Here is a 12,206-nt window from a genome sequence, read left to right on the forward strand (position 1 = left end):
CAAGGTCCCCCCTCCCACCACCCAGAGCGTGCATAGGGGTAACTGCTTTCGAAATGCGGCAACCAACTGCGCCCGGCGGTGTCCCACAGTCGGGCTTAAGAAAAAGAGGAGGGATTTTTGCTGTTGCTCTTTTATTGTATTTTTGGTCACAGATCTGTTCCGTGTAGTAGGTGGGCAACCAGCAGGTTTGGTCACATTTACTTGTCAACGGCTGCCTGAGCCCTCAGATAACTGGCCTTTCGCTGGGCAACTCGGTCCTTGCGCTGAGCCAACGAGAACTTGGCCCGATTCCAGCTGCGAGACACAAGAAGCAAGTTAGCCACGAACAGTAAACATCATACATCAACCTCGCACACAGCGAACTCCTGCCTCGCCCGCCCCACCGTTGGCAGGCAGGCCTTCAGCCTCTCTGCCCCCATCCTCTGTAACTCCAGCCCACAGTTCCTCATTCTCGCCCCCCACACTCCTTTGCCTCCTTCAAGGTTCGTCTCAAGACCCTCCTCTTCAACCGTGCCTTCGGTCACCCTCCTACCCCCACCCTCTCCGCCCTCCTACCCACCTGATCCCAACCACCAGCTCGGGTAAGGATCCCCGACTGTCCAACACCTTGGGACGTCCTCCCGACGTGAAAGGCGTTGTGTAAATGTAAATGTTGTTGTTCTTGTCCATACATCATCTCCACACACAGTGAACTACATTGAACAACTCCACACGCGAGGAATAGTAATGTGGAATCCCATAGTGTAGCGTAAATGCCCTGAGACACTACCCTGTGTGGAGGGCGCTATGTAAGTGCTTGTAAGTTGTTGGTACTGGTTTTCACGCTCGTCTCACAAACAAGAGGACCTGGGTTCGATTCACCCTGAGACATCTCAAAGCGCTTCACAGAATATACTGTAAAGTGAATTGACTGTATATTTTGTGGGTGCAACACGGCAGCCAATTGCGCACAGCAGCGCCCCACAAACAACAACAACAACAACAAAATGACATTTATAGAGCGCCTTTCACGTCGGGAGAATGTCCCAAGGCGCTGGACAGTCAGAGGTCAGGATCCGAGCATGGGGGAGGGATGGGGTAGGGTGAGGGAAGGCAGAGATGTGGGAGCACGACCGAAGGCACGATCGTAGAGGATTGAGCAACCACATTTTTTTAAAAGGATTATTACCCCCAGAAAGCGATCCGCCAATCGACTATCAACCGGGTTCCTACTTACTGCTGGGTAAACAGAGGTGTGTGTGTGTGTGTGTGTGTCTGTGTGTTTGTTAGAGTAAGGAAACTTGCCAAATGTTTGGCCCTGACTGGGAACCGAACCCGGGTCCTCGCTTGCGAGGCAAATGCTCTAAACCACTACGCTGGAGTCCTGTAGCTCTAAGTGGTTAGAGCACTCATTTTGCAAGCGAGAGACCTGGGTTCAATTCCCGGCAGGTGAGGGTGAAACCTTGGGCAAGTTTCCTTACTCCACACACATGCCTGATGATAATCCCTCAAAAAAGAAAATAATAAATTGGTCAATTTCAATCCATGACTGTTTGTGGGACGCCGCCGTGCGCAATTGGCTGCCGTGTTTCACCCACAAATATACAGCCAATTCACTTTACAGTCTATTCTGTGAAGCGTTTTGAGACATCGAGAAGACGTGAAAAGAGCAATATCAAATGCAAGGATTATTATTATTATTATATCCTTTTGAAAGTTATTATCCAATCTGCTCCCACCACAACCACCGCAGTCAATTCACTTCACAGCGTAACCCGTGAAGCGCTTTGAGACGCCTTGATGACGTGATAAGGCGCAGCATCAAATGCAAGGATTATTACTATTATTAATTATTATAACTACACATGTACTGTAACGAGGTGAGGTGGGGGATTCCGGGTCGCGGAACAGTTTAAAGATGGGATCTTACCGCTTGGGTTTGGTGATCTTCTTCTCTGGTTTCTTCTCGTGCACGGGGTTGGAGCGGATACTCTCGTGCGCCTTCTTATAAATCCCCTCCATCTGCGGGTCACAAACAGTGCTCAGTGCCCGCTAGGGGTTACGACGCCCAAATATATACGGAGAGACCCAGCGTCAGAGTGACGGTCATTTCGATTTGGTTTGCGTTTGCCCGTCCGGGAGTCTGACACGCGCGGAAACCCATCACCGTGCCGAGGAGACTCCAAACAAACCCCAGTTTTCCAGGCTTCCCACCCACATCTGGAAATCCCAGAGAGTTTGTTTGAATGGCACACACACTCTCTCCCAGGAGGGACGCATCCTGCTGACCTAATTCCGGAGAGTATTAGGCGCAAGGTTGGCAAACTCACTGCTTGTCGGCCTCCCCAACTCCTCCCCACACAGGCTACAGATCATCCAGAGCTCTGCAGCCCGTGTCCTCTCTTGACCCTATCACCCCCATCCTCGCCCGACTCCACTGGCTTCCCATCACTCAGAGGAAACAGTTCAAGATCCTGGTCCTCACCTTCAAAGCCCTCCACGGCCTCTCTTCCCCCCTTACCGCTGCCACCTCCCAAACCCCCTACCAACGCCTGGCTCAGGAATCGGGACTAGAGACGGTCACGGAGGGCCCCACACTTGGTGCTGACTTTGCTGAAGAGACTCACCATGTCGGGAAGAACGCTGTTTTTGACGTACTGCGAGAACTGCTTTTTGTAGGCGTCCTCGTCTTCCTCCATGAGTTGCCGCATGTAGTCAGCCACGTTCACCCCGTAGATGTGACGCCGGTGGATCTCAGCATTGAATTCTTTGCTCTCGGAGTCATAGCCAGGGAATCGCTTGGTGCTGGAACATACAGGAGAGACGGCGGCTGAACAATTGTCATAATCTTTATCACAACAATAATCATAATCCTTATTACAATACTCCTTATTACAATAATACTCATTACAATAAAACTTATTACAATCATTACCTGGAGCACTGGACAAGTGGTGGAATCTGACACGGAGGCGGGGAGGGAGAGGGAATTGGGAGGAGACCGTGACCAACATTAAAAAGGAAGGTCTTTGGGCGGGATTTGAAAGTGGGGAGGAAGGGGGGGGGGGGGGGGGAGGTGCGGAGGGAGCAAAGTGGCTGAAAGCACAGCCGCCGACGATGGAGTGGAGGGCGTGAGGGATAAACGGGAGGCCGGAGCCGGGCCGAGCGGAAGCAGAGATGGGACACAGAGAAGTTTGAGGGTTGATACAATTACAGTCTTTAAGCTTCTGAAGGGATTAGATAATGTAGACCCGATATGCTGTTTTATCTTGTATTGAACAGCACAATCAGAGGACACGGCCTACGACTGAATGGGGGTAAATTCAGAACAAATCTGTGGAAACTCTTACTTCAATGAGCGAGTAGTAAAGTAGCAAAGTTGGAAGCAGAAAATGTCATTGGTTTCAAGAAAAAATAAGATAAGATTTCTGCTAGAAAATAATATCTCTTGGGGAGTCCTGCAGCTTGGTGGTTAGAGCCCTCGCCTCGCAAGTGAGAGAACCCGGGTTCGATTCCCAGGGCAGGGAGAATCGTTAGGCAAATTTCCTTACTCCACACACACACACACACACACACACTCTGTTTCTCCAGCAGTGAGTAGGAACCCAGTCGCTAGTCGACTGGGGGATCGCTTTATCGGGGGTAATAATCCCTCGAGAGGAAAACAAAAATAATTTGGTCCCTCAATAATTTGGGACGCTGCTATGCGCAATTGGCTGCCACGTTTCGCCCACAAAATACACGGTCGATTCACTTGACAGTGTAGTTTGTGAGGCGCTTTGAGACGTCTCAAAGACATGATAAGGCATTGGGTTGAACGCACGGATTATTATCATTATTATTACAGTATGTAGTTCAGGACACGACATGTCAGGCTACTGGATGGACCTTGGTCTTCCTAGGTCAGAGAATTCTGTGTGTATAGCGCCTTTCATGTCGAGAGGACGTCCCAAAGCGCTGGACAGTGTACAGTATTTCAGGCCCGAGTTAGGGTCGGCGGGGAGAAGGGAGGCGAAGGGGGGTGGCCGATGGCACGGTCTTGAGGCGGGACTTGAAGGAGGCTAAGGAGGGGGTGAGGGGGAGTGATTGGGGGATGGAGTTCCAGAGGTTGGGAGCAGAGTGGCTGAAGGCTCTCCTGCCAATGGTGGGGCGGGTGGGTCGGGGGACGTGGAGCAGCCAGAGCCGACTGAGCGGAGGAAGCAGGAGGGATGGTAGGGGGTTAGGAGGTCACAGAGGTAGGGTGGGACGAGGCCATGGAGGGCTTTGTAGGTGAGGACCAGGATTTTGAACTGGATCCTGAAGGATAGGGAGCCAATGGAGTCGGGCGAGAGTGGGGGAGATGGGGTCACGGAGTTTGGTGCGGGAGAGGACACGGCTGCAGAGTTCTGGATTATCTGCTGCCTGTGGAGGGAGGAGTTGGGAAGGCCGACAAGCAGGACGTTTGCATAGTCGAGCCTGGAAGTGACGAAGGCATGAACAAGAGCTTCAGCGCCTGAGGGGTGAGGTAGTGGCGGAGTCGGGCGATGTTACGGAGGTGAGGGAAGGCAGAGCGGGTCATGGCTTGGATGTGGGGAAGAAAAGACAGTTGAGGGTCAAACAAGACACCCGGGTTCCTGACTGCTGGTGAGTTGTAGTGAGCAACCATGGAGGGTGATGCTGCCAGAGCCTGAGGTGCTCGTTCCAGGACCTTGGAGAGGAATGGGAGGTGAGAGATGGGGCGGTAGCTGGAGAGGAGGGATGAATCCAGCAAGGGTTTTTTCAGGATGGGGGTGATGACGGCTGTTTTTAGGGGAGTGGGAACTGAACCGGTGGAAAAGGAGAGGTTGATGACGTCGGACAGGAGAGGGGCCAGAAGTTGGAGCTGAGAGATGAGGAGAGAGGTGGGGATGGGATCGAGGGAGCAGGTGGTGGGTTTGAGTTTGCGGACAGTCATGATGAGGGAGGAGGGAGATAGGCTCAAAGTGGGGGTGGGTCATGAGGGAGAGGTGATGTGGGGGTGGCTGTGGAAGGGGCTGAAATGGCTGAACGTATCCCTTCAATTTTAGATTCGAGGAAGTCCAGCATCTCCTCACAGTTGGAGTTTGAGGAGAGGATGGGCGAGGTATGGGAAGGCGGACGGAGATGGTTTGTGGTCGAAAAGAGAAGCCTGGGGTTGTCCTTTGCCTCCAAGATAACCTTGGAGTAGAAGGAGGATTTGGCGGAGGTAAGAGCGCGGCGGTAGGTCTTGCGTAAGCAAATCGGGCAGAGCCCAGTGAGACCCTGACTTTACCTGTGTGGGATGGAAAGACCCCCGTCCACGGCCCCCTTCATCGCCCCGAAGACCTTGTTCCCCGAGGTGGTGCGGGTCAGCCCAGCGTCCAGGTAACAGGTGAAGGCCGAGGGTTTCCCATCGATGCTCTCGATGTTGAATTCTTTCCCAGTTGCCTCCACCTCCCCCTCGTAAATCTTGTCCAGGTTGAACTTGGTCAGTAGCTGCTCGAGAGGAAACCGAGGAGGGGAGAGAGAGAGAGAGAGCATGTGTTACTCCGTGATCCCATCACCCCGCACCCTCGCCCAGCTTCACTGGCTCCCCATCCCCCATAGCTTCCTGTTCAAGCCCCTCGACTTGAGATTCAAAGCCCTCCCTACCTCTGCGGGGCTTAACCCCCAACCAACCCGTCCACTCCCTCCGACTTGCCCCCTCCCTTTGCCTCCTTCAAGGCCCATCTCAAGACCCTCCTCTTCGACTGGGCCTTCAGTCACCCTCCCCTACCCCACCCTCCTTGCCCTCCGCGCCTCTTGATCCCGACCACCAGCTCGAGTGCAAACCCTTTCCTGTCCCAGAGCCTTGGGATGTCCAACATCAAAGACGCTGTGTAAAGGTAGTTTGATGTTGTTGTTGTTGTTGTACATTCCGGGGTTTTGTTAGAGGTTTGAAACGAGTATGGGCAGGAGAAGGGACACAGAGAAGGAAAGGGAAGAGAGAGAGAGAGAGAGAGAGAGAGAGAATATAAGGGCAAATGAGAGAGAGCGAAACCGAATGCATGAGAGCAGAGAATAAAGGGAGAGAGAGGGAGCGAGCGAGAGAGAGAGAGACGGTAAAAACAAGAGAGGAAAGGGAAAGGAGACAAGAGTTAAAAAAAAAAGAGCCGGAGAGAGAAAGTAGAGAGAGAGAAAGCATCAGAGCGAATGAGAGAGATCGAAAGAGAATGCACGAGAGCAGTGAGCAAGAAAAGGGAGCGAGAGAGAACGTAAAATAATAATAATCATAATAATCCTCGCATTCGATACAGTGCCTTGTCATGTCTTCAGAGACGTCTCAAAGTGCTTCAAAGGAGTGCAGTGACTGTGCACTTCGTGGGAGAAATGCAGGGACCAATTGCGTACCGATTGGAGAGAGGAGAGAAAGGATAGAGAGAGGGAGAGAGAGAGGGCGAGTCCAACTCTTACCCTGCGAGCGAGCAGGAGTCCTGTGCAGTAAGCTGCTGCGTAGTTTGTCAGCCCGACTTTCACGCCATATCGGGGAAGCTCATGAGAGTATGCTGCGCACACAATGATGTCTCCCTCGATCTTGGCGTACGCTACCTATAACAACACATTAATATTAATAACAATAATAATAAGCCTCGCGTTTGTCACAGCCCCTCGTCGCCTCAAAGCGCTTCACGCTGTAGTGACTGTCGTGTTTTGTGGGCGCAATTGATTGCCGTTACGGCCAGAGACCATCACAGGGGGGAAAAAAAACCACCTCCCCCACCCCAAGGAGGTAAAACATTGATTCCCACAACCCACCCCCATCCCACCCCTCACACACACGCAGGAGTGAGCAAAGCACTGCCCTTGTACACTCTCCACACCCCCCATCACGAAGAGTGACCCCCACACACACACACTCACTCGCTCCCCACCCCACCCACCCGATCACAGGGAGTGACACCCACATTCACACCCAGCCACCCCCCTCCCTATCCAATCACAGGGAGTGACCCCCACTCACACCCCCCATCCGATCACAGGGAGTGACCCCCACACTCATACCCCCTACTTCCCCCCCATCCGATCACAGGGAGTGACCCCCACATTCACACACCCCCTAACCCCCCCTCCCATCCAATCACAGGGAGTGATCCCCACAGTCACTCACCAAGCCCCACCCCACCTCCAGGGTTCACGGGAATGGAGTGGTCCTCATCACACAGCACTCACCTGGCAAATGATGTCCCTGTTGGTGATACGCACTATCATGCGGTATTTGGGGGTGTTGTACTTGTTCTTGTCTTGAACCACAAGGCGTTTTCGTGCAAAGTAGTCGGTCTTACCCTCTGGGGGAGAGAGAGAGAGTTAGAGACCCTCTGACCAGCAGACTATATCCCTGCCAGCCAGTCCACCCACCGCCCACCCACCGCCACACCCGGTGTTATTTGCCTTTAAGCTCCTGTGACCTCTTCAACACCACCCCAACCCATCCACTCCCCCCGGCGCAGATGTCACTTCAGGAAGCGCCAGCCGGAGGCCATTTTTATGGCCTGGTTACAACCTGAATTCAGGGACATAGAAATAGGAGGAGGCCATTCAGCCGCTCGAGCCTGTTCTTGCCATTCTATTAGATCTTGGCTGATCTGTTACCCACCTTTGCCCCATATCCCTCGATACCCTGACCCAACAAATGTCTCTCCACCTCAGGCTTGAAAATTTGAATGGATCCACATCCAGAGCCTTTCGGAGGGAGAGAGTTCCAGATTTCCACGAACCTTTGCGTGAATAACTGCAGCCTGAGTTCACTCCTAAATGGCCTCGCTCCGATCTTAAGATCACGCCCCCTTGTTCTGGATTTCCCCCACCAGAGGAAATAGTTTCCCTGTTGCTATCCTATCAAACCCCTTTATTATTTTATAAAAACCTCAATCGGATCACCCTTTAACCTTCTCAACTCCAGGGAATACACACCAAACATTTTCGTTACAATAACAACAACAAGATTCCATTTATAAAGCGCCTTTCACGTCAGGAGGACGTCCCAAGGCGCTGCACAGTTGGGTCATGACCCGTGCAGGGGGGATATGGTCAGGGTGAGGGGAGGGAAGGGAGGGAGCGAGGAGGGGGGATATGGTCAGGGTGAGGGGAGGGAAGGGAGGGAGCGAGGAGGGGGGAAATGGTCAGGGTGAGGGGAGGGAAGGGAGGGAGCGAGGAGGGGGGAAATGGTCAGGGTGAGGGGAGGGAAGGGAGGGAGCGAGGAGGGGGGAAATGGTCAGGGTGAGGGGAGGGAAGGGAGGGAGCGAGGAGGGGGGAAATGGTATGGGGAGGGAAGGTTACAACAACGCATTACACTTACACTGCGGTTTTCACATCGGGAGGACGTCCCAAGGCGCTGGAGAGTCAGGGATTTATTTGAACCCGAGCTGGGAGGGGCTGAGATCGGGGATTGGTGGAGGGCAGAGAGGGGCTCACAGAGCGGAGACATCTATACGGGGTAAGCAGGTCACAGAGGTGGGGAGGAGCAAGGCCAGGGAAGGCCTGGAAGCCAAGGACCATGATTCTGAACTCTATCCTCTGGGGGATGGGGGGCCAGTGGAGCCGGGCGAGGGTGGGGGTGAAGGGGGTGATGGGGTCGGGGAGCCTGGTGCGGGAGAGGACACGAGCTGCAGAGTTCTGGATGATCTGCAGCTTGTGGAGGAGGGAAGAGTTGGGGAGGGCGACAAGCAGGGAGTTGGCATAGTTGAGCTTGGATGTGACGAATAGTGGGCTGGACCGAATTGTGGGAGCTGAACCAACACGGACACGTCCTTCACTGAACATTCAGACAGAGCCCTGATGGTTGGCCAAGGTTCTGGCAGTGACGGCAGCACTCACCTCTCCTCCTCCTGTATTTGACCTGGTATCTTCTGAAGTAAGCCTTGTTTTTGACAACTTTCACAAACCCCTGCAACAGAAGACGGGCAGAGATTTAGCGAACGAAGAAACCCTTGCTCAGCGGGTACAGGGAGCCAGCGGAGCCCAGAGACATCGAGGGGAAGGAGCAAAAAAAAACACCAACACAGCAGCCGAAATTTGCACACGGTAACGTCCCACAACCAGCAAGGAAAATAATGAGGAAGATTAAATGATAACTAAATAATCCTTGCATTCGGTATAGCAGCTTATCGATTATTATTATCTATTATTGTTATTATTAGCCTCAAAACTCTCATTTTCGACCGTGCCATTGGTCACCCACCTCCCCCTACCCTCCCTTTTCCCCCCCCTGACCCCAGCTCGGGTCTGAAATGCTGTACCCTGTCCAGCGACTTGGGACGTCCACCCGACGTGAAAGGCGCTATACACATGTAATCTTGTTGTTGTTATCACGTCGGGAGGACATCTCAAAGGCGATCGCCGCAGCCCAACTGTGCACAGCAACGTACCGCAAACAGCCACGAAACAAACCACCATTTCTTTATTTGGGGGATTTGTCGGTCAGGACACTGGGAAAGAAACACCCTTCTCTCTTTGAATAGCCCCGGGGGATCTTTAACGTCCACCTGAACAGTCACAGACAGGACCCGGGTTTAAGGTCTCACCCAAAAGATGGCATCTCCGACACTGCTGTGCTCCTCCTCACCCCCACCCCCCCACCCCTCCAACCACACCGCGTCATGCGAATTTCCCAACGTAAGAGCTTGAATATCGACGGTCTATTCAGCCTCTCTGCCCCCATCCTGCGGAACCCCATTCCATAGTTCCCTCAGCCCCCTCCCTCCCTCACCTCCTTCAAGATCTGTCTCAAGCCCCTTCCCCTTCGACTGCGGCTTTGGTCACCCTCCTACCCCCACTCTCCCTACCCTCCACCCTTCCTGATCCCAACCCCCAGCTCGGGTCTAAATCCCTGACTGTCCAGCGCCTTGGGACGTAATTTGCTGTTTGACGTTGCAAACGTTTAAAATTTGGGCTATTCCAAAATGTAGAAAAACACAAACTGCACAGCAGTGCACAGCCAAATCGGGTTCAAAAGACAACGTTTAACAGCTGAACGTTCAAAAACCCACTTCCTCGTCTTAGGGTAAATATTCCGGGGCCTGGAATTTAATGCCAGGCCTGGCTCAGTTGACAGCACTCTCACATCTCAGTCACGACACACTCAGTTCAAGTCAAAGATAAAAAATAATCCCTGCGTTCTGACACACTTATCCCGTCGCTGAGACGTCTCAAAGCCCTTCGCAGGATATACCATAAAGTGTGTAGTGACTGTGTATTCTGCGGGCAAAACGCGGCAGACAGTTGTGCACAGCAGCGACCCCCTCCCAAACAAACAGCTGTGGATCGGGTGAACAGGTTATCATGATTATTATATTGCTTTGAAGGGATTATTAACCTCTGTCAATCGATTAACAACCAGAGCCTTTACTAACTGCTCGCGAGGCGAGTGCTCTAACCATCAGACACAGTAATTTCCTAATACCCTGCAGCCCCCGCCCACCACCGCCACCCCCGGATAAAAAGTGGGGTGTATTCACGTCACGGTGGGACATCACCGTGCGCAGAAGTGGGGGGGATGGGGTGGTGGCGGGGGGGAGGGTGGGGTGGTGGCGGGAGGGGGCATGGGGTGGTGGCGGGGGGGATGGATGGTGGAGGGGGAAGGGGTGCTGGCGGGCGGGGATGGGGTGGCGGGGGGGGATGGGGTGGTGGCGGGGGGGATGGGGTGGTGGCGGGGGGATGGGGTGGTGGCGGGGGGGATGGGGTGCTGGCGGGCGGGGATGGGGTGGCGGGGGGGATGGGGTGGTGGCGGGGGGGATGGGGTGCTGGCGGGCGGGGATGGGATGGCGGGGGGGATGGGGTGGTGGCGGGGGGGATGGGTGGTGGCGGGGGGGATGGGGTGGTGGCGGGGGGGATGGGGTGGTGGCGGGGGGGATGGGGTGGTGGCGGGCGGGGATGGGGTGGCGGGGGGGATGGGGTGGTGGCGGGGGGATGGGGTGGTGGCGGGGGGGATGGGGTGGTGGCGGGGGGGATGGGGTGGTGGCGGGGGGGATGGGGTGGTGGCGGGGGGGATGGGGTGGTGGCGGGGGGGATGGGGTGGTGGCGGGGGGGATGGGGTGGTGGCGGGGGGGATGGGGTGGTGGCGGGGGGATGGGGTGGTGGCGGGGGGATGGGGTGGTGGCGGGGGGGATGGGGTGGTGGCGGGGGGGATGGGGTGGTGGCGGGGGGATGGGGTGGTGGCGGGGGGATGGGGTGGTGGCGGGGGGATGGGGTGGTGGCGGGGGGGATGGGGTGGTGGCGGGGGGGATGGGGTGGTGGCGGGGGGGATGGGGTGGTGGCGGGGGGATGGGGTGGTGGCGGGGGGATGGGGTGGTGGGGGGGGGGGGGTGGCGGGGGGGATGGGGTGGTGGCGGGGGGGATGGGGTGGTGGCGGGGGGGATGGGGTGGTGGCGGGGGGATGGGGTGGCGGGGGGGGGATGGGGTGGTGGCGGGGGGATGGGGTGGTGGCGGGGGGATGGGGTGGTGGCGGGGGGGATGGGGTGGTGGCGGGGGGGATGGGGTGGTGGCGGGGGGGATGGGGTGCTTCCGGGGGGGGAATGGGGAAGAGACTGCCTCCTTCGCCCTCGAAACCTCGCAGCCAATCTCACACCGAGAAGCGCTCTGAGGCGTTCCTCCCGGCGGCGGCGGCGGTGCCCCCCCCACCGCACCCCACCCCACCCCACACCCCGAAAAACCCCGGGCCGGGGCGGCGGGTCCCGCCAAGCGCTCCGGGGGCGTCCGCGAGGGCGCGACGAGGCGCCGCGTCAGACCCGAGGTTATCATCATCATCATCCTCCTCCTCCTCCTCATCTTCATCAAACATCTGCAGCTTAGAACCTGAGCAACAATCGCAGCCACTGAGAAGCAAATGGCGTTTGAACGACATCCCGTGTCCCGGTGTGAAGGGAAATAATCGGTATTAACGCCCGCGGTGTCCCCCTCCCCCTCCCCCCCCCTCACTGTCATGGCAGCCACTCGCTCAGCCTCACACACACACACACACACACACAGAGCGCCCGCGGTTCGCATCCGCCCGATATCCCGTCCATCCGCGCCCCCCGGCGGCCGGTCCCGGGCCCCCCGGGAGGGCCGGGGTGGGGCTGATCCCCGGGGCCGCCCCGCGCTCACCATTTCGGGTGATTTCGGGAGTCTGATCCCCGGGATCCTCAGGTAACGATTTCAGTTGCGGGCCTCCAGCGGCGGAAAGGGCCCGCCTCACTGCGCAGGCGCAGGACAAGCCGAGCGGCCGCGACGGCCCC

The 12,206-nt window shown here is 56.1% G+C and overlaps 1 protein-coding gene across 1 annotated transcript; it reads right to left on the reverse strand.

Moving 5' to 3' along the window:
• Nucleotides 1-119: 119 nt before the first annotated feature.
• On the reverse strand, nucleotides 120-12,155 carry LOC103171726 (60S ribosomal protein L5-like). Its single transcript, NM_001292612.1, is given in 8 exon segments — nucleotides 120-294; nucleotides 1,910-2,001; nucleotides 2,607-2,784; nucleotides 5,249-5,451; nucleotides 6,409-6,543; nucleotides 7,165-7,280; nucleotides 8,809-8,878; nucleotides 12,076-12,155. Coding segments are annotated over 8 exon segments (894 nt in total). The 5' UTR covers nucleotides 12,079-12,155; the 3' UTR covers nucleotides 120-197.
• Between the last annotated feature and the right edge of the window lie 51 nt (nucleotides 12,156-12,206).

Source organism: Callorhinchus milii, unplaced genomic scaffold (assembly GCF_018977255.1).
Source record: "Callorhinchus milii isolate IMCB2004 unplaced genomic scaffold, IMCB_Cmil_1.0 Scaffold30, whole genome shotgun sequence".
In the NCBI taxonomy this organism is placed as follows: domain Eukaryota; kingdom Metazoa; phylum Chordata; class Chondrichthyes; order Chimaeriformes; family Callorhinchidae; genus Callorhinchus; species Callorhinchus milii.